Source organism: Hippichthys cyanospilos, chromosome 7, assembly GCF_059441005.1.
Source record: "Hippichthys cyanospilos isolate Australia breed blue-spotted pipefish chromosome 7, RoL_Hcya_1.0, whole genome shotgun sequence".
Classification (NCBI taxonomy): domain Eukaryota; kingdom Metazoa; phylum Chordata; class Actinopteri; order Syngnathiformes; family Syngnathidae; genus Hippichthys; species Hippichthys cyanospilos.
Window position 1 is genome coordinate 591519 of NC_142375.1, and position 22390 is coordinate 613908.

At 43.8% G+C, this 22390-nt stretch overlaps 3 protein-coding genes across 23 annotated transcripts in view; all 3 read right to left on the bottom strand.

Moving 5' to 3' along the window:
* Window positions 1-263: 263 nt before the first annotated feature.
* Window positions 264-22390, bottom strand: part of LOC148420573 (uncharacterized) — a 70807-nt gene continuing 48680 nt past the window's right edge. Inside the window, exons 3-21 of one of the 21 annotated variants that reach the window (XM_088418905.1) lie at window positions 16493-16844; window positions 16325-16387; window positions 15674-15871; window positions 12109-12206; window positions 11862-12039; window positions 11589-11708; window positions 10294-11511; window positions 9550-9804; window positions 9234-9329; window positions 7613-8940; window positions 7386-7462; window positions 6836-6884; window positions 6548-6656; window positions 6285-6466; window positions 6078-6201; window positions 5893-5981; window positions 5117-5296; window positions 4979-5029; window positions 4431-4879 (exon numbers count right to left, since the gene is read on the bottom strand). In XM_088418905.1, the coding sequence (XP_088275031.1) occupies window positions 8896-8940; window positions 9234-9329; window positions 9550-9804; window positions 10294-11415 (1518 nt within the window). In that variant the 5' untranslated portion in view covers window positions 11416-11511; window positions 11589-11708; window positions 11862-12039; ... (2 more) ...; window positions 16325-16387; window positions 16493-16844 and the 3' untranslated portion in view covers window positions 4431-4879; window positions 4979-5029; window positions 5117-5296; ... (5 more) ...; window positions 7386-7462; window positions 7613-8895. Of the gene's footprint in view, window positions 1490-4430; window positions 4880-4978; window positions 5030-5116; window positions 5297-5892; window positions 5982-6077; window positions 6214-6284; window positions 6467-6547; window positions 6657-6835; window positions 9330-9549; window positions 9805-10293; window positions 11512-11588; window positions 11709-11861; window positions 12040-12108; window positions 12207-15673; window positions 15872-16324; window positions 16388-16492; window positions 16845-22390 lie in introns of those variants that run through there. The other 20 variants (XM_088418900.1, XM_088418898.1, XM_088418899.1 and 17 more) reach the window with 20 other exon arrangements.
* LOC148420574 (ATP-dependent DNA helicase PIF1-like) lies at window positions 8214-8891 on the bottom strand. The gene has a single exon (XM_088419076.1). The coding sequence runs from the start codon at window positions 8889-8891 to the stop codon at window positions 8214-8216; it is 678 nt and encodes a 225-aa protein (XP_088275202.1).
* Window positions 12887-15504, bottom strand: LOC148420575 (uncharacterized). Its single transcript, XM_088418910.1, has 2 exons — window positions 14646-15504; window positions 12887-14559 (listed from the first exon to the last, which is right to left on the bottom strand). The coding sequence occupies exons 1-2, from the start codon at window positions 14735-14737 to the stop codon at window positions 14091-14093; spliced, it is 561 nt and encodes a 186-aa protein (XP_088275036.1). The 5' UTR covers window positions 14738-15504; the 3' UTR covers window positions 12887-14090.

Genomic DNA, 22390 nt, shown 5'->3' on the forward strand with positions numbered 1-22390 from the left:
TTATTAACATTATTAACATTATTGTATATTCATTAAATAACTAATATTACTTAGTTTGTTGAGAATGTGTTCTCAGGACTGGTTATCTGCACCAAGACTCCGGTGAAAGAGGACGCAAGTCATCACTTTGAAGTTCACATTTATTTTGGCTCATGTATGGTGTATCATGTAGTATCTGTTGAATAATAAATCAACAACAATGTTAAAGTCAGTCAACTAACATATAAACACTTAATCTATGTATTTACTGTATTTTAGCCGACATGTGACATGTTTCGGCATTATCGTTCGCCTTCTTCAGGACACTGAAGAAGAAGGCGAGAGATAACACCAAAACATCTCAGGTAAACCTTTGCAAAATTTTGAGATTTTAAAATTTTGTTTTTGAATTATTGAGTTTTTAAGGTGTCACAAATGCCTATTTGGAGAATTGTATGTGGCTCCATAGCATCTCATTCAGACCACCAGGAGACACTACCAGTATCACAAAAAAATTCCCTAATTGGCAACAGTCCTCTTGACCGTGCAATCTATGGGATTTCTTTGGTTTTTGAAAAACAATAAAAACATGGGATGTATCTTCTATCGACCCATCGACCCTTGGAAAAAGACATGTATTTATTGTTCTTTAAATTGTAAACCATGTTAGATAAAATGGAAAGAACAAGAAAATGTCTGTAGGGTTAGGGTTAGGTTTTGGTTTGGTGTCTCGTTTTCAGCTAAAAAGCTTCTTCTCTTTGTACAATTGTCCTACAGAACCAATACACAGTGATCCCTCATATTTCACATTTGATGGGGACCAGAGCCTTCCCGTGATAAGTGAAAAACCGTGAAGTACCCCCCCCTCCGCACACACGCGCAAATTTTGGGAGGGGGAAGAGGCTTCACCAGACCTTTGGAAATCTCATACTTGTATTTATTTTGTTATAAATTGAAGTTTCAAATGTTTCAAATTTAAATTGTGATTGTTATCATGTTTGCCACAGCCATGGCTAATTAGACTTCCAGGCGCAGCTCTCTGTGAGACTACAGCCACTCAAAGGGCGCAAAGTAGCAAGGGGTCAGTGTGCACAGCTCGATGAGCAAGTTGTTGATCAATCAATCCCCCCAAAAAAGAACAAAACTAAATAGGATTCTTCAAAGAAGTGTTTTTTTTTTTTTTTTTTTAAGAAATGCAGGTTAGGGTCAAGGTGTAACTCAATACAGTAAAAGTCAACATGCTCATAATACACACTTTTACAAAAACAATGGTGAGACCACATAATGGGAGCAAGCTTCCCGTGACAAGGATAAACTATAAAGATTGTACTGTACATGAATGGAAAAGGGCAGAACCTATTTTGATATACTTCATTTGTAAATGTGCATTACATGTTCAATTCACTCATGGTATGTGAGGCCATCTCTCTGGACCTCTATTTTGGTGGTGTGAAGAGGATCTTTTTTTTTTTTTTTACCAATTCTTCCATCATTTCAACTGGAGCAGCACCTGTAAAATAAAAATAAAAAAATCAATAAAAAGTTCTCAACTGTCAAGCCTTACTTAGGCTGGATTCACATTGCATTATTCCGTATACAAGTTTGCATAAATGTTAAATTGATAAACCTCATTCATTACCTGTGCCCCTTCGCTATCCATTCCTTGGCTATAGTTAGGGAACACCAAGGTAGTGGGAGTTGCCCTCGGGGTGGGGCCTGTAGCTGACCAAACATGATAACGAGAATCGTTAGCTTGCAACCATCGACCATTGAGGGCAGGAGTGGATTACAACCCCTGTCGAGAAGGAAGCCAATCACATGTGTTGTAGGAGTGCCTGTGAGCTTATTGACAGATTGCCTGCCCAGTCAGTTGAGGACAGTACTTGGATGCAAGCGCGGCTGAAGGAAAGCAGTGAGGATGAAAGAAAGCTTTGGAATCCTGTTAGCTTTTGTAATGAGGCGTGTGATGTCAGGCCGGTCGCCCTGACATCACACGTGATGAAGACCATGGAGCGGTTGCTGCTACACCACCTGAGGCCACAGGTCCGCCATGCCACTGACCCCCTGCAGTTTGCCTACCAGGAGAAGGTAGGAGTGGAGGACGCTATAATCTATATGCTACACCGATCCCTCTCTCACCTGGACAGTGGCAGTGGTGCAGTGAGGATTACTTTTTTGGACTTCTCCAGCGCCTTCAACACCATACAGCCTCTGCTGCTCAGTGGTAAACTGACAGAGATGGGAGTAGGCTCACACCTTGTGGCATGGATTACGGACTACCTGACAGGCAGACCCCAGCACGTGAGACTGGGGGGCTGTACGTCCGACACTGTTGTCAGCAGCACAGGAGCGCCACAGGGGACCGTGCTGTCTCCTGTCCTGTTCACCCTGTATACGTCAGACTTCCAGTACAACTCTGAGTCCTGCCACGTGCAGAAGTTTGCAGATGACACTGCTATCGTGGGATGTATCAGGAGTGGGCAGGAGGGGGAGTACAGGAAACTGATCCAGGACTTTGTCTCATGGAGCGACGCTAACCATCTGCACCTGAACACCACCAAGACCAGGGAGATGGTGGTGGACTTCAGGAGGCCTAAACCCCATCCGGAACCAGTAACCATCAAAGGAGAATGTGTAGAGTTTGTCCAGACCTACAAATACCTGGGTGTGCAGCTGGACAATAAACTGGATTGGACTACCAACACAGAAGCTCTGTGCAGGAAAGGACAGAGCCGACTGTACTTCCTCAGAAGGCTGGCGTCCTTCAACATCTGCAAAAAGCTCCTGCAGATGTTCTACCAGACTGTTGTGGCGAGCGCCCTCCTCTACGCAGTAGTGTGCTGGGGAGGCAGCACCAAGAAGAAGGACGCCTCGCGTCTGGATAAACTGGTGAGGAAGGCGGGCTCGGTTATGGGCACAGAGCTGGACAGTCTGACAACTGTGGCTGAGCGACGAGCGCTAAACAAGCTGCTATCAATCATGGACAATCCAACACATCCACTACACAGCATCATCTACAGACAGAGGAGCTGCTTCAGTGACAGATTGCTGTCACTGTCCTGCTCCACGGACAGGTTGAGGAGATCATTCCTCCCCCATGCCATGAGGCTCTTCAACTCCACCCGGGGCAGTAAAAGATCACATTAAACTCTAAACCTCATACTCTGCACTGCACTATTCTCTTTATACAAGCACCTTAATTATACTTGCACTAGACTCCAACGATTCACACTATTCTGTTTACACTGTTAACAAGCACCTTAAGTATACTTCTGTACTGGACTTATGTGTATCTTTGTGTATTTTATTTCTCATATTTTATATCTCGACTTGAGAATACTGCTGGAAATGTGAATTTCCCTACGGGGATGAATAAAGTATCTATCTATCTATCTATCTATCTATCTATCTATCTATCTATCTATCTATCTATCTATCTATCTATCTATCTATCTATCTATCTATCTATCTATCTATCTATCTATCTATCTATCTATCTATCTATCTATCTATCATGAATTGAAATATCATGTGCAAATTCTGCTTGTTATCATGTTTGTTCAGGTAGAGGCTCCACTCAAGCTTGAAGTGTGATAACCTTTAATCCGAGAGCGACTTTGGCCGTGACAACAGACAAAGAACAGAATCGGGAAGGATGCTTAACTACTGTAGGTTTAATAATTTAAGATTTAAGTAAATATGTGTATTGCAATAATCTTTGTGTCAAAAATCTAAAGTATAATACTTTTCACTTTTAAAAAACTCTGTTACCCGCATACACAGGCATGAAAATTCTTGGGGGGTGGGAGAGGAGTCCTACTTTGCGGATTTCAGTTTTCTCGGGGGTGCTTAGCGTTGCAGTGGTTAGCACATCCTCCTCAGTTCAGGGAATTGAGTTAGAATCCACTTCCGCCTTTGTCTTTTTTTTTCCTTTTTACATTTACTAAGTTTGGATTTTTAGGGAACATGCCTTTTTTATTTTTTACAAAATATAACGTGGATAACTGCTACGCTTTCAAGCTTGCTATAATTTGTATAGCTTTTATAGTATAAAATAAGATGAAGCAAAAAAAAAAAGTAAAGCAAGATACATTATCATTTCAAAGGAAAATGCAGTACCAAAATATATAATATGTATAAAAAATGTTGCCCAAATGAAAAATGAGTATTTTCTGTACATTTATGACAAAAAAGTGAGCAAATGAGCAGGTAAATGGTATGTGCCAGTTTGTTCATCTCTGAGCATATCTGGAGAATAATCAGCCGCACTTGTAACATTATTTAGTATAGAAAGCACTTTAATTCATTTACTGTATTGTTAAAAATGTGTGTGAATTCATTTAGAGTTTGCATTAATTGTATTTTATTTTGTTTGCTCTATTTTATCTTGGACATGTTTTTTTTTATTATTGTTTTTTTTAGTCGTGTTGATTACGGACTCCTTGCTTTTTGTTTTGTACACATATTTGTTCCTGGTGAAGGAATCTAGAAAAAGCTTCTTGCCTTAACCTAGTTCCTAGCGTGTTCGTTTTTTGTTGAAAGATCGCCCATACCACAACATAGTGGAACAATTGATTTAATCCAGACAGAGTGGGAAAGTACACGAGGCCTCGGGCCAGTCCTGCCACAGGCCGGAGCAGAAAATGGCAACGTTTCACCTTCAACATTCAGTTCTTATACCCTTTTGGGGCATCTAGTCTCACTGTGGAATGCAAGTGTGTGTGTGTGCGTGCACGTCCGTGTACAGAAAGAGCTGTGTAGGTTCACTGACAACGGACAGGGCTTTCTCTTTTGTTCTGAAGGGAGACCTCTTGCAACCTGCACATGGTGGTGATTTTCCAGTTGTTCTTTGGATGAATGCAACATGTGGAGCCAGAGGCAACAAGTGGACAACATTGGTCTACAAAAATGAAACAAAATACATTAAGGGGGTGACAACAAAAGCGGATAAAGATCTGCACATTTTTAGTTTTAATTGACATATATTAGAGCAACTTACACCTGAATGAGGACAAGCTTGGTTGCTGGCCCTTTCTCCTGAACAAAGAACCTGTTAGAAATAGATGGCACTAAAATTACTTTTACTGCCTCTACAAAAGAAGATAGGTTTACTGATGAGCTAATTAACCTTTCCTACCAATAAAAAAAAGTGGCCTGAAGAGAGCAGAAAACAGACTCGGTTTAATCCAGAAGCAAACTGCCACTGGACAAGTCTGATGACGTGTCATCAAATACTTGCACACGGTGGTGATGTTCCAGTTGTTCTTTGGATGAATGCAACATGTGGAGCCACAGGCAACAAGTGATCAGCATTGGTCTACAAAAACGAAACAAAATACATGAAGGAGGTGAAAACATAAGCTGATAAAGATCTGCACATTTTTCGTTTTAATTGACATAAATTACCGGTCTAAAAGAAACAAACAAATTAAGAAGGGTGATGACAAACACTGCAAAAGATAGGCAAACCTTCAGTTGATTTTAAGTCTTTTAGTGCCAAGCGTTCTTGGAAAAGGAAACCTCAAAAGTCTAGCATTTTCACTCATCTTTCAATGCCAACAAAATAATGGATGCTATGCCTATGCAAGTATAAAAATATTTAAAAAATGAAAATAAAGATAAAAATAAAAATTATAACTTAAATATATCACATGAAAGATTAACTTCCAATTCTTTGAACTGCATGTACAGTAGGCAATAGCTGTGTTGTATGTGTGGAAACACTGCCATTTAGTGATCACATTTTTTCACTACAATATAGATAAGCATTAGCAGTCAAGGGTGTTAGGTATTCTCTATAAAAAAAAAAGTATTTTATTGTGACGTTTATTATTTATGATTGTTATGATTTAAGAGGAGAATTATCATCCATGACACCGAAAGCGTTAAATGACATAGTTCACGGCAACTTACACTTGAATGAAGAGAAGTCCTGATTGTCTGTCACCTGGGTTTTCAAGTCAGTGCTCCACGATGTGTTTTCTGGCATCCATTATTTTACTCTGTGAAAAAAGGGGGATATAGAACTGTTGAGTTAAAATATATAAAACATATAAATAGACTTGGCACGGTCTTACAATAAATTTAAATATCCTTACCATTTATTTCCCTACAATGGAATGGCAGTGTAGTCATATGTCACGCTTAATATCCACATACAATCGAACAGTGACATGAACAATGCACGTGTGGCTTCTGTTCTGGTATGGACGGCTCTTTCTCCTGAACAAATAACTTGTAAAAAATATATGGGACAAAATCGATTTTTACTGATTTTACAAAGGGTGATAGGTTGAACTACTTACTTTTTCCTACCAATATAAGAAGGCAGACTGAAGAGAGCAGAAAACAGACTTGGTTTAATCCAGAGGGAAGCTGTCATTGAACAAGCATGATAATGTGTCATCAAAATCATTAGCGAGCTTCCAGCTTTCCTTTGGACAAATGGAACATGTGGAGCCACAGGCAACATGTGGACCACTTAGATCTACAAAATATAAACAAAATAGATGGTGGTGAGAACGAATGCTCCAAAAGTTGGACAAAACTACAATTGGGTTTCACTGACATAGTTCACGGTAACTACACTGGAATGAAGAAAAGTCCTGCTTGGCTGCCACCTTGGTTTTCAAGTCAGTGCTCCATGATGTAAGTATTTGGGCACCCATTCTTCTATCCTGTGAGAAAAAGGGGAATACAATAATGTCGAGTAGAAATTGGCATGCTGCAGAGGCGAGATGGGTTTTGGCTCTGTCTTACATTATATTTATATTTAAATATCCTAACCATTTCATTTTCTACATTGGGATGACATAAGATTATGTAACTCACGTACAATCCATCCGTAGACACATACCTATGCTCTCCATTCTGAGATGAACAACCATTTCTCCAAAATGATAGACCTGTTTTAAGAAGAGAGTAAATTATAACATGTACAGTAGACAAAAAAATATATTAGTGACCTACTTACCTTGTCTGTTTTCTGGTCTCAACTTATGCTGATGATTGTGACTGTCAAAATGGTTTACAAACCAAAAGGTGATAATCCCACTAAACTCTCCCATCAACTTGACCCTCCGTCTTAAAGATCTTTATATTTACTCGTTTGTGTTTTATCTCTCACCTCCTCTCCTTCCACTCACCTCACACACATGCTAAACCCATTTTGACATCAGATTTCATCCCATGTCAACATATAATCCCACCACTCCCTCCCATCGACTTGACCCATTTTTTTTTTTGTTACTTTGTCTCGAAATTTGACTCTCACCTCACCTCCTACTCACCTTCTCACACACACGCAAGACCATCCTCACCCCGGATTTCATCCCATCACATGTTAACCTCAGGGCGCCATAACATGACAGGGACAACACTTAATGTGCAATTTGTACATGACTCACCTTTCAGTTTGTAAAACACAGAGGACAGGATTGTGATAGCTGTAGTATGTTCGCAGGACACCTGAATGAACAGCACACTGAGGTTGGGAGACAAATATGAGGTCAAGCAGTGTGTTCTTGTCAGTGGTACTCGTATTTATGAGCTGTGTGTAACCCTTAAATAAAAACAGTTCCATAATGGGCTTGTGTGAGTCTGACAGCGCATCTTCATTGAAATCGCCGCATACCAGGATCTGATGATGGTCCATCACTTCCAGAGAGTACAACAAACTTTCCAAGTTTGGCAAAAAAGAGCGCAGACTCTGCCCCGGAGGCCTGTACACAGCAGCAATGAACAAATCAATGGGAGGTTCAAGTTTGACCACAACAAATTCAATATCAGTGACACCCTGGATGTAGATCGTTTCGTGTGCCGGAATGTGTCCTTTCACCCAAATACCTACACCGCCGCCACGTTTCGTTGCCAAGTCAGGACAATTTAAATGTGAGACACTTCGGTTCCGGCGATACACCGTGTAGCCTTCCAACACGACATTTCCAGCATCCGCCAACCCCTGGAGGTGAGTTTCTGTCAAGCACAAAATGTCAGCAAAGTGCAGCTCGTGGTGACATTTGATTATCCTGCGCATGACAAAGCAGCCCTTCGGTGTTGTGATAGACAACGACCAGGTTGATGGTCGGATCTAGTGTGGGCATGACATGAAGGAGAGGCATCACGTGGTCCAAGGAAGCTTCTGTCATCGTAGCAAGAGGAGAGGTTATTTCGGGGTTGGTGTGAATCCTTCTCTCGTCCATATGCAGCACATGGAGCCCACTGAGAGACGTCACTCAGCTCAGAGCCACGTACGCCATGCCGTGCTCAAAGACACCTTTCAGAGACGCCACCGCTTCAGATGTGGTTATACCTTGTACTTTGTGGATCGTGCAAGCAAAAGCAAGCTTAATGGGGAACTGCAAATGCACGACTCCTGGCCGTTTCAACTTTTCCTCCAGTCTGTCGATGTAAACAATGTTATCAGCAGGACTCGCCTTTGTCGCAGCGTCAAGCTCCAGCCCAAGTTTCTGAACGCGTGCATTGTTGGCATAATGCACCAATTTGACAACTCTCGCAAATGAGCCGTTGCACAAACCTGCCTGAACATCAATATTGCGGGTTACCATAACACGAGCACCAATGGCCACCTTTATCAAGTCCGGCAACTCATTCTTCGCCCCTTGGACAGGGGCGGCTTGTCTCGCCATTCTGCCAGTCCTTTGATCTTTCTTGTAGTCATCGGCATCAATAGTCACAATTTCCTCATGAAGCAGATTCAGCATCTGAGAGTTATGGTCATTTACCTGTTTGTTTGTGGCGAAAACATGCAGAGCTTCCTTTGGGCAGTTTTCTGGAGCAGTGTAGGTCATAGCCAGCAAAGCTCTGTCCACTTCCGACAGCGCACGGGACTTCTCTTTGACGCGAAGTCGGTTCAGCAGTTCGGCAAATGGAACGTCATCCTTCTGCCTCATGATTTCAGTCAAAGTTATAATTTGGAAGCTGTCGCGCCAGTGGTCCAGCCTGGTGGGATCGTAAACACACAAAGGTTTGGACTGTCTCACAGGAGGTAGCTGGTAGAAATCCCCGACGGCGATAACAGACATGCCACCATGTTGGTAAATTGATTCCTTTGATTTGCTTCAACCTGGCGTCAACATATGCAAAGAGGTTTTTCAACACCATGGAAATCTCATCGATAATGAGAATTTCAGCAAGCGATAGCTCCGCTCTCACTTCGTCCAGTTTGTTGCCCAGGCCATGATACGGGGGTTTGAGGCTTCTTGGCAGTTTCAGCAGGCAGTGCAAAGTCACACCTGAAATGTTGAAAGCCGCTGTGCCAGTGAACCCTGTTTGGAAATGTCCGCTTCCTCAGCCAGTCTCAGGCAGTCTGCGCAGTATTTTTGTAGCCTCTGCGTGAATACATTAGATTAAATGTGACTTTCCCGTTCCGGCGCCACCATTGATGTAATAGAAGAACTGCCGTGGTTTTAAGCCACACACGCGTCGTATGCACCAATCTCCGACCAGGTAGAAAGCACACGATTGCTTTCGGTTAAGGTTCCGATACATGTCACGCAATACAGCCGGATCGATGCGAGCGGCTTCCGTCGCGATAGACATTTCCGATACCTCGGACCTGATGTTGTAGTCTGGTATATTTTCCTCCACAGCATCGCCGGGATCATCTCTTGCATTGATTTCCTCGATGCACTCGAGTCTTTGCAGTTCGCTTTCCGGCGCTAGCTGACACCACTCGTTGAAGACCATTCCGCTTTCCTCCACCTCTCGGATGGCGTTGTCAACATCTTTGCTGTGCTTCTCATACTTCTCTCTGTTCCGGTCGACAATTTGCACAATGGGCTCTGGATGCTCAGCGGCTGGCAACTGTACAAAGGCATGATCGTAAAACAACTTGTATGTAGGATAGTGTGTGGACTTCAACTGGCAGTCGGCACGATGAGGCAGGTACAGCTTTAGCAACGTGCAGTAAAATTCCTCCGGCTTTTTTTCCTGTGAGAATTTTCAGTATTTGATGACAGCGTGTTTACCTGTTCTATTTTGGACATAACCCATGTCATTTAGCAGGGGGAAAACATTTTTGCCTTTTGCTTGCTTGCCATACACGATTCTGCAGGTTGAAGCAAAATCAGCCAAGCACATTGCTTCAAATTCCTCCGTTTGAGGTCTGCATTTATACTTTTCCGGCAAGCCGGTCATCCACAATTCAACGGACTCCTGCGTTTTGCCCTCAAGATATGAGAGGGGATAACTCTTTTTCAGCGCATTGTCACTGGTTTGTACAAAAACCACACTGCGGGACGCTTGCTTCATATATAGGCCACATGCGTGTGCGACGCACTCTTGTGCACTCACCTCTCTTTTCTTAGAGTACGCTTGCATGATTTGTTTCATTTCGTCGCTCTCGTTGACATTTTTGCTGCGGGAGTTCTCAATCACCGATTTCAGGTACTGGCTCAGACCGTGCTCAGCTTTGCTGATGTAGCTGCAGATGTAGGTAATGCAGGAATAAGCGTTCAGAATGTACTGAATGTCCATATTTGCATCCCAAGCAAGAAGCAGATGTCGATTGTAGTTGTTCACCCAGCAGTCTTTGGGCTCTCGCTTGAGCACCACAGAGGTCTTTGCGGCAATCGAGTACAAACCATCCATGTACTCGTCACTGGTGAGTTTGCACTTAGCCAGTAGCTGCGGCAAAGTCAGAGAGGCCGTTTCCGGTTCGTTCAGTAAATTTTGGAAATCAACAAGCTTGGGGTTTGGCGCCGACCGCTTCTCGTTTTCTGGATTTTCTCCATCACACTCTTCACGTCTCATGATCATGGTTCTCTCGCACGGCTGCTTGGGGAAACCAAAACGGCATTGCGCACCAGGTGCTTTGACACACGTCTTTGAATGAGACTTACTGTGCATCTGAACCTCTGTGACTTTTTGATGCAGTTTGGGTTCCGTTTCTGGATCGGGCAGCTCAGCGGAAATGTAGCGCGACACAAAATCGCAGATTTCTTGATCTGAGGCCTCCTCAAAGACGGGGGCGCCTTCAACCCAAATGAGGCAATGGATGCGCGGACTTCCTCTGTCCTGAAACTCCAATCTGTAAAAGTAGTCGACCACTTTTCCAATGGGTTGTGCCGGAGACAGGAGCAGGTCTCTGAACAGAGCTTCCACACGTTCGTCGAACATGCGCATCGTTGTCACCGGATTGCTGCGGAGAATTTCACACTTTGTGGCCCAGTCGAGGTCAGCGAAAATCACCTGTTCACCTTGTTGCGCTTTGATGGCGGTGATGACTTCTTCCCAACGCATTTCAGCAGCGGAGAATGTGCAGAAGAACGTGGATGTGCCCAGTTGCCGAATCATGGCAAAAATGTCCTTGAGGCATTTCTCCCAATAGGCTGGCACACCCCTTAATGGCGCCATGAAATGGACAGCGTCTTTGCTTTGTATCAGTTTTTCAACTTCCCTTTTATCCTGCAACATAGCATTGTTTATTCTTCAACCATCTCTGGTAAAAGGTTTACCTTTGCGTAGCTGTATTCTTATGCTTGATGTGGCCTGGTGGATTTCAGTCACAAACTGAGCAAAGAACAAGTAGTTAGTGTCTCTGGCAAAACGTTCATCCACACAAGACAGTCGCATTTTGAAATACTTGCTTGGTGTGAGTTTAATCTCCCTCTCTTCATCAAGAGTGTTTTCCCCAGTTCGAAACTGGACTGGAAAAGCCATGGCCTCAAGTTTGGGTGTCTTGAAAAAGCTTACCGGGTTATTTCTTTCTGCGGGAGCAACAGAGTAAATTCCCTCAGTGAAACTCATAATTTCCTCTGAAACATTGTTAGGTTGGAGACATGATTCGAAAATTAAGGCACCACTGGGTTCATCTCCTTCTTGCACATTTTGGCCATGTTGCCGTGTTTTGTCACTCTTACCATTTTCTTTGTCATTGTTTATTTCACGGAGTGCATCACTCTCAAATCTGTTTATCTGGAGCAGATCTTCCTCATAAAAGTCACTCATATTCATTCCGTCTTCAGAAGAGCTACTTTCATCATCGGTGAGCGTTGGGTCACAAAGGTCAGGGTCGTCACAAATTATTATGTCGCTGTACTGTGGATGCACCTGTTTCAGTTTAATCAGAGCACGCATTAGGTTAGGCCAAGTGACAGTTTGAAATACCTGATGACCCTTGTAGCAAAGCCGTCGCTTCAGTTTCACTCGCAAAACTTGTGATTCTCTCCTGGGTCCAGGCAACACGTTGACTGTCTCTTGTACTTCTGAAGGAACACACACAACATTTCCACGAATGGCTCGTTGCTGACCTTTCGGAAGAGGAATAATTTTGGCGAATACCACATATTTTCATATGAGATGCCTCTCTAATATGTTTAAACCACAAAGCTCATTTGGAATATCTGCGAGTTGGAGGTTATTAGCAACCGCTAGAGCTGGCATTTTGCCATTTTTAAGATGCTCAAAGCAAGTGTGACAAATCCACTCGTTTTCTTTCCTCTGGTACTTTGCATGATGGTTCACATTCATGATTACAAATATGAACATACTTTCCTGTGAGGCAACTTTCAACAGTATGTTTATTTTTCTTATAAGTACTGCGCTTACAAGGGTGCACTTGGTTAGGAAATAATGCTCTGTGACACACAGAACAGACAAATGTGGGTCCAAATTTAATTTGTCTTTTGAAGAGCTCAATAGCTTTAGTGATTTCACAACTGATTCTCTCTTTAAATAGTTGGTTTATGACTTTGTATTTTTTCAAAATCTTAATTGTGCAACGCAACGCATTAGTTCTTAATAAATCACACTTAGTTTTCGTTGTCAAGTCTCATGATTTCCTTGTGTTTGGCTCTGAATTCAGTCATTTTGGTATCGGTTTGTGACATAGGAGCACTGCCTGTTTTTAAACACAATGTGGCGAGGCGAAGAAACCACACGTTGCTGTGCTAGTGGAGATCTTTACTCTTCGCATGCCATCACAAAACTGATACAACAAAGTCCAAAACAGCAAAAAAAAAGCCAACGGGTTCAAAGCATCAAAGGATCATAGCATCATGCCAACTGGGTGAGAGACATGGTCCTAGTGTCCGCCACACAACCCCCCCCCCGAACACCCAGAAAGGCATAACGGAAAACCCCACAGGGTATTCACCAGTCTGGCACCCTGAGTCTCAGTCCGGTCCTGGGCGGTGTATGTGACACCAGGGCCCCAGGTGCGACAGGGGTAAGGGTGAGACGTTCAGCGTGAAAACCATGAGGTAGTGTTGGCAAAGGGATGTTCTGAAGTTCCGCAGGAGCCGGAGTGGCAGTGCTGACCTGCATGCTGGCAGGCACAGTGGCTTCCGAGTGACGGCCGGCCGCGTCCCAGTCTGTGCCTGGGCATGAACCTGCTGCGGCACCAACACCAGCTGACCCGCTCCGATGTATACTCGGACCATACCTGCGGGCATGGTGAATCGGAGGGGGCGGCTGAATGATGGTGGCTGGAGGCCTACTGCTGAGGCCGGACGGACATCGGAAGTAGATGAGGCCGCCCAGCTGGAAGATCCCGGTCGACGGCCAGGGACTCCGAAATTGGACTGCACAGCCGTTCTCACCAGCGCCCGTACCAGCCTGTTGCTGGCTGGCTCGATCCCTGGTGCGCCAAGGGGTGAGAGGACCCTTGTTGGGGTGCTGGCTGGCTGACGTGGTACCAGCTTGCTGCATTACCTGACGTATAGTAGGCTGGTGGAGAGATGCCACGAAGTGGGACGTCTACGGTGATTCCTCGCTGAAACATTCTGACGTCCGGGGTCACCCATGTGGCGAAACTACATCTCCAACAGCCTGACGAAACTTTCTAACGTCTGGGATAATAATATGGCAAGATGACCTATCCGGGGTCACCAATGTGGCGAGGCGAAGAAACCACACGTTGCTGTGCTAGTGGAGATCTTTACTCTTCGCATGCCATCACAAAACTGATACAACAAAGTCCAAAACAGCAAAGACAAAGCCAACAGGTTCAAAGCATCAAAGGATCATAGCATCATGCCTACTGGGTGAGAGACATGGTCCTAATGTCCGCCACACAGCTCCCCCCCAAACACCCAGAAAGGCATAACGGAAAACCCCACAGGGTATTCACCAGTCTGGCACCCTGAGTCTCAGTCCGGTCCTGGGCAGTGTATGTGACACCAGGGCCCCAGGTGCGACAGGAGTAAGGGTGAGACACTCAGCGTGAAAACCATGAGGTAGCGTTGGCAAAGGGATGTTCTGAAGTTCCGCAGGAGCCGGAGTGGCAGTGCTGACCTGCATGCTGGCAGGCACAGTGGCTTCCGAGGGACGGCCGGTCGCGGTTGCGTCCCAGTCTGTGCCTGGGCATGAACCTGCTGCGGCACCAACACCAGCTGACCCGCTCCGATGTATACTCGGACCATACCTGCGGGCATGGTGAATCGGAGGGGCGGCTGAATGATGGTGGCTGGAGGCCTACTGCTGAGGCCGGACGGACATCGGTAGTAGATGAGGCCGCCCGGCTGGAAGATCCCGGTCGACGGCCAGGGAATCTGAAATTGGACTGCACAGCCGTTCTCACCAGCGCCCGTACCAGCCTGTTGCTGGCTGGCTCGATCCCTGGTGCGCCAAGGGAAAGGGCGACGGGTGAGAGGACCCTTGTCGGGGTGCTGGCTGGCTGACGTGGTACCAGCTTGCTGCATTACCTGACGTATAGTAGGCTGGTGGAGGGATGCCACGAAGTGGGACGTCTACGGCGATTCCTCGCTAAAACATTCTGACGTCCGGGGTCACCCATGTGGCGAAACTACATCTCCAACAGCCTGACGAAACTTTCTAACGTCTGGGATAATAATATGGCAAGATGACCCATCCGGGGTCACCCATTCTAACGTCCGGGGTCACCAATGTGGCGAGGCGAAGAAACCACACGTTGCTGTGCTAGTGGAGATCTTTACTCTTCGCATGCCATCACAAAACTGATACAACAACGTCCAAAACAGCAAAGACAAAGCCAACAGGTTCAAAGCATCAAAGGATCATAGCATCATGCCTACTGGGTGAGAGACATGGTCCTAGTGTCCGCCACAACAAGATCATTACTGTATCATTGTTTAGTGTAGCAACGTTGTCTATCTTTAAATGCAAGATCAGTACGATATCGTTGTTTAATGTAGCAACGTTGTCTATCTTTAAATGCAAGATCATTACGATATCGTTGTTTAGTGTAGCAACGTTGTCTATCTTTAAATGCAAGATCAGTATGATATCATTGTTTAATGTAGCAACGTTGTCTATCTTTAAATGCAAGATCATTACGATATCGTTGTTTAGTGTAGCAACGTTGTCTATCTTTAAATGCAAGATCAGTACAATATTGTTGTGTAATGTAGGAGCGCTGTCGGATCCTGAAGCAATTATCTGTCCTATAACGATTTGAAATGAGGGAAAGGGATTTCCTCCTATAGAGCTGGTCGATCATGTAACGCTGTCTGATGTAGTACTTTTGTTTTAAACTGTAATTTAGGTCTTGTCGATAGCGAGTTGTGATATAACACTTTTTACGTTGTCTTAATTCTGCATTTCGACTGTACTTCTTTTTGTTTCATGTTCTTAGTTTTCCGCTGTAGTACGTTTCCAGAGTTAACATTCATCTTTTCCTGTGCCTTTATGCGTCTTTGGAATTTTCTTTTTCTTGCTCTACTCATTTTTGACAAATCTTGCAGCACTTTACCTGATGTTGGGCAAAGCACCTTATTGTTGTCGTTCGTCAGATCAGTGCATTGTTTTGCAGCATTAGGCGCTGGCTCTTTCGTACGAGAACTTGTAATGGTCTCAGCAACCGCTCGGCTCGTGTTGACACATTCCTATTGCGCCATCGGTGGAGGACGCTCTGCACAAGGCACCATCTCATGATCATCAGCAGTGACATCTACAGATGCAAAAATAACGGGTATCATCTTGTAACGAGAATCACAATTGGCGTTCGATATTGTGAAAGACTTAATCAATGTGTCTATCAGATCATTCAAGCATGTAAAAAGCATCATAATAGCTTTGCTATCTTGAACAGGGAGGCCATCACATCCTCTGCTATGCGGATCAAAAATCCCAAACCTGCCTTTACGGTCTTGAAAGACAGCTATGCACAGTGATTGCATAATCAAAAGAGCAAAGTTTACCTCTGCAGTCAAGCACTGAAGTCTATCACGAAGATTCAGATAATACACATCACCACAAAAAGAGGTCAACATGCCACACAATGAAAGACTCTTTATTAACATGTGCTGTTTTGAAAACCCACTTACAATTTCTGGAAGTTCATCGGTAGTCAAGAAATCATGAACAAAGCGACTTTCTGCTGCAACTTAGTCATAACACTTACATACAGTTCATGGCCCCGTTTGAGAACAAGATCAAGATGTGAGCTGGTCAGGTGATCTAACTCCTGCAGGAATGCCAGAAATATAACAAAGTTAGCCACACACTGGCTGTTTCTCCATTTGCCATATCTGCGATGGGCTTGGCTGTGAGAGGCCAACACATATGTTACCTTAGGTCGGACAGGTGCCAATCCATCACCACTTTCAACGTGTGCTTCACTGGCACGGTTACCAGTCTCTGAAAAGGATGCCTCATTCAGGCATGCATCAATCTCTGATATAGGTGCCTCACTTAGGCATGTATTCATCTCTGATATGGGTGCTTCGGTAGAACAAAAATCAGAGCGTGCAAGAGTTGCTTGGGAGCCACAACGTCGCTGCCAGCAAGACTTTACCACTTGAGATTTTTTGCTCTTCCTCTGCAATGCTTTTAATCTGATGGGGTGAGATAGAAAGAAGGAAGAGACAAAAAGGTAGAGCAGCAACAAAGAGGGGTGTTTGGGGTCAGGTAAAGAAGATCTTCTGAAAGAAAAAAAAACACGTTTAAATAATCCAACAGGCAAGTTCATAAGCATAATGCATTTCATGTACAAGACAAAAGTGCCAGAATATTGAACCCCATAAAACCTTTTACATTCAAATGTAGCATCATTCTAGATCAGGCGAGGCCATATGCTAGATTTTTTAATCTGTCCTAGGGAACGTGAAGAAATTATCAGGAGAATAATATTAATATCCTGAAGGATAGCAGAACTATTAGTACATTAAAATAGTAACTATCAGAATTGAGGGGGGGACAACAACTTAATTTTGTTAATTCAATTTTCAGTTGTTAAATGATTTTAATAGTTAAATGCACGGGACTTGACTGCTTGAATTTTTCTCTTTAATTAGCTAATGAAATATCACATTTTCATCTTTCATTTTTCCTATATTATTCCTAGGATTTTTTTTTACTATTTGTCTATTTCTTTTCATTTTAATTTTTATTTATATTACTATTATGTTTAGATAACAAATTCAGCAGTGTGTTAAACTATTACATTTACAAAATCAAACAATTTATAGAATCAATAATGAAGTGTTTAATGTTCCGAAATTAGAGCGGCCGTTTTGTCAAATTTTAGAACCCTTTGTGACTGGAGGAGCCATTGTTTCTTTACATAATTGTTGTTGCATAAGTGGTCACTGTGTCTGGGGTATAGGTGCGCGGGGTAGGGTTGAGGAGATAATTGGGAACTTATTTAAGGACAGGTGTGTTGGCAGCGCGGAGGTCATACGGTTTTTACCACACCGCTACAACGCAAAGAACGCAAGGAAAACGCCACACCACGCCACCAAACAATTCAAGCGCTCAATGCTATGCATGACTAATAATTGGAAACATCACAAGGATAAGATCTGGATTCGAGCACATCATTTACTCACCATTTCATTGCTGCACGTAAAAAATCTCCCTTCCCGCACCCACCTGAACGGCTAAACTTGGGTCACTGGATTAGTCGCTGCAGTGACCGTCAAGTCAAAAATTTTGCCCACCCCCGTTTTCGATGGATAAAAAGCAGGAAGTTTGTCAGGTAAACACCCTACATAAACTCGTGAATTAAAAGCATGTTTTTGTTCAATTATTATATATCACTTTCTCAAACCTGCCATATGAACACAATACAGTGCAGAAAAAAAATATTTCCTTTCAAGCCCCATACAAAGTATTACAGTCGAACCTCTACATAGTGAACTTCAAGGGTCCGAGGAGAGAAGTTCACTATGAAGAGAGATTCACTTTATAGAGGTTTTCCTAAAATGTTCAGAATGTTCATTGATGAAATATGTGAATAATTTTTTAATAAATATGTAAATAATTTTATATACGTTTTTTTAAAAATAAATATGTAAATAAATGTACATTAAACAACTTAAGTTGTTTAAACACTAAAATCTAATGCGGTAAAACTAATGTAAAAACATTTTACATTGAACAAATATCTTTATTATTATTCAACAATAGTTAGTGAATATATGATCATAATAAAACATGATCAGTGCATGTCATCAGCGCGGAGAAAGTAACTGTCAATATAAGCTTTCCGCCTTCCACAAGTCGCATTATCTCTTCTCTCTTCTTCAGAATGCCACATATCGCAGCAGGCGAAGCATCGTACTCCTTTGCAATGGCATTCTGCTTCACTCCACTCGCACACTTCCGAATTATGTCGCACTTCTCCTCCAACGACAAAGGCTTTCGCTTCCGACTTATAGATCTAGCATCCATACTTTTCACGGCAGATTCCGACATCTTAGAATTTTCGGAGGGATGACCAGCGGAGAAACGCGTGCGCAGTGGACGGCGGACGAAGTGAAAATGCAAGAGAAAGTCGCGGCGCGCGAGAGCGGCTAGGCAGGGAGGAAATCCCGACAGTGCGCCCAATTTTACAACTTCACAATTTTCGATAAGTTCAGATATTCACAATATAGAGGTAGATGCTGTCAAGGGACTGACTAATAGCATCACTATGAAGAGATTATTCACTATGTGGAGTTTCACTATGAGGAGGTTTTACATACACGTCAAATATAGCTGTTTTGCAAGGGACCGTAAAGATTCGTTCACTATGAAGAGAGATTCACTTTGTAGAGGTTCACTATATAGAGGTTCGACTGTATAGCATAATGAACAATGAAGAAAAGGAAAGGTCAATAGGAATATGTAGAATAATCAAGTGTTGCAGTCACAGGCAGGGAGTTGAGTCTCTGGAGAAAACTGTTTTTGATCCTGCTGGTCTGGGCTCAGGGGCCATGCAGTTTTCTTCCCAATTGGCAGCAGGCTGAAGAGGCTGTGGGTCAGGCAGGAAGGGGAGGGACCCCCCGCGATCCTAACAGCTTTGCGGGTGAGACGCGTGTTGTAGATGTCCAGTAGAGTAGGAAAGGTTATGCTTATGTATATGATTATCCTGTCAGCTGCTTGCACAAGGAGTGTGACGACAGGACACGGTGCAGGCACCATACCACACGGTGATGTAGCTGCTAAATAGTAGTGCTCGTACTAGGCATGGGCCAAAAACCATGTTGACAGTTAACTGCAGTGTGAAAAGGTTAAGTAATACCACACTGAAATTCTTATTCTGTACACTTCCCCGACCAGACTACATTACATAATCAAGCAAAGAATTAAGTAGATAATAAAACAAAATAAAAAAATGCAGTAACAGAGCAATAGGGGCACTACTAATGAATGACTAATAAATGAATAGACTTACTGTACATTCTGAGTATATTATGGAGTAGATGGAGTGGAAGAAACTTAAGGTTTCAATAATGGCTAATGCTGTTTATAACCAGAAATTAGTGTCTTTTTTTTCTTTTCTTTCTTGGAACAGGGCAGTTTATGATAGGCTTCTTGCATAGTTGTCCCAACAAGCTGCCTTTGAAAACAATTCAAAGGCAATTGCAGTTGTTAGGGCCCGAGCAGTGACCACTGCAAGGTCCCTATTGTTCCTCCCCAGATTATTAGGGCCCGAGCAGTGACCACTGCGAGGTCCCTATTGTTCCTCCCCAGATTATTATTTTTATTATTATTAGGGCCCGAGCAGTGACCACTGCGAGGTCCCTATTGTTCCTCCCCAGATTATTATTATTATTATTAGGGCCCGAGCAGTGACCGCTGCGAGGTCCCTATTGTTCCTCCCCAGATTATTATTAGGGCCCGAGCAGCTACCGCTGCGAGAGCCCTCTTGTTTTTCTCCGGATTATTAGGGCCCGAGCAGCTACCGCTGCGAGAGCCCTCTTGTTTTTCTCCGGATAATTAGGGCCCGAGCAGCTACAGCAGCGAGAGCCCTCTTGTTTTTCTCCGGATTATTAGGGCCCGAGCAGCTACCGCTGCGAGAGCCCTCTTGTTTTTCTCCGGATTATAATGATTAGGGCCCGAGCAGCTACCGCTGCGAGAGCCCTCTTGTTTTTCTCCGGATTATTATTATTAGGGCCCGAGCAGCTACCGCTGCGAGAGCCCTCTTGTTTTTCTCCAGATTATTATTATTAGGGCCCGAGCAGCTAGCGCTGCGAGAGCCCTCTTGTTTTTCTCCGGATTATTATTTGGGCCCGAGCAGCTACCGCTGCGAGAGCCCTCTTGTTTTTCTCCGGATTATTATTATTATTATTATTATTAGGGCCCGAGCAGCTACCGCTGCGAGAGCCCTCTTGTTTTTCTCCGGATTATTATTTAGGGCCCGAGCAGCTACCGCTGCGAGAGCCCTCTTGTTTTTCTCCGGATTATTAGGGCCTGAGCAGCTACCGCTGCGAGAGCCCTCTTGTTTTTCTCCGGATTATTAGGGCCCGAGCAGCTACCGCTGCGAGAGCCCTCTTGTTTTTCTCCGGATTATTATTAGGGCCCGAGCAGCTACCGCTGCGAGAGCCCTCTTGTTTTTCTCCGGATTATTATTATTAGGGCCCGAGCAGCTACCGCTGCGAGAGCCCTCTTGTTTTTCTCCAGATTATTATTAGGGCCCGAGCAGCTACCACTGCGAGAGCCCTCTTGTTTTTCTCCAGATTATTATTCTTCTTCTTATTATTATTATTAGGGCCCGAGCAGCTACCGCTGCGAGAGCCCTCTTGTTTTTCTCCGGATTATTATTATTATTATTATTATTAGGGCCCGAGCAGCTACCGCTGCGAGAGCCCTCTTGTTTTTCTCCGGATTATTATTAGGGCCCGATCAGCTACCGCTGCGAGAGCCCTCCTGTTTTTCTCCGGATTATTATTATTAGGGCCCGAGCAGCTACCGCTGCGAGAGCCCTCTTGTTTTTCTCCAGATTATTATTAGGGCCCGAGCAGCTACCACTGCGAGAGCCCTCTTGTTTTTCTCCAGATTATTCTTCTTATTATTATTATTATTATTATTAGGGCCCGAGCAGCTACCGCTGCGAGAGCCCTCTTGTTTTTCTCCAGATTATTATTATTATTATTATTAGGGCCCGAGCAGCTACCGCTGCGAGAGCCCTCTTGTTTTTCTCCGGATTATTATTATTATTATTATTATTATTATTAGGGCCCGAGCAGCTACCGCTGCGAGAGCCCTCTTGTTTTTCTCCGGATTATTAGGGCCCGAGCAGCTACCGCTGCGAGAGCCCTCGTTTTTCTCCAGATTATTATTAGGGCCCGAGCAGCTACCGCTGCGAGAGCCCTCTTGTTTTTCTCCAGATTATTAGGGCCCGAGCAGCTACCGCTGCGAAAGCCCTCTTGTTTTTCTCCGGATTATTATTATTATTAGGGCCCGAGCAGCTACCGCTGCGAGAGCCCTCTTGTTTTTCACCGGATTATTATTAGGGCCCGAGCAGCTACCGCTGCGAGAGCCCTCTTGTTTTTCTCCAGATTATTATTATTATTAGGGCCCGAGCAGCTACCGCTGCGAGAGCCCTCTTGTTTTTCTCCAGATTATTATTCTTATTATTATTATTATTATTATTATTATTTACTGTGCAGCGCTTTTCCATTTTTGAGGGCCTAAACATGCACGAAAAGTCACCAAAATTTGCACATTTGTCGGGCCCGGTGAAAAATTGGATTATTTTGTGTTTCCCAAAACAATGCAAAAAAAATGGCTCTGCAGCGCCACCTAAGGTCGAAAAAGTGCACCTGGTCCCGGCCCGTTTGACCTAGAGCTACGAAAATTTTTAGGCATATGTAGGACCTAGAGACCTACAAAAAAGTCAGCGCGAGCCATGTGCTCAGATGTACAGAAAAAGAGTTATGAATTTTTGAATGTGCATTTTTGGCCCATTTTTGCACGTTTGTAGGTCCCAAACTGCTCCTTGTTTCTCCTAGACGCTTTACTCAATCGCCTTCAAATTTGCTGTGGTCCATATTCACACGTAGGGGCACAAGTGGGCAAAATTTGGTAAGGATCTGCTGGCATATATGATAGGGGCGTGGCTTCAAATTATGTGTTCAATTTTTCCTTCGCCAAGAGGGACAAAAACCTTAATAACTTTGATGTACTAGCTTAAAAAAATCTAAAACTTCATAGACACATGGAAACTTATGTCTTTAACACCTTTAAAAAACGTTTTTTTAAA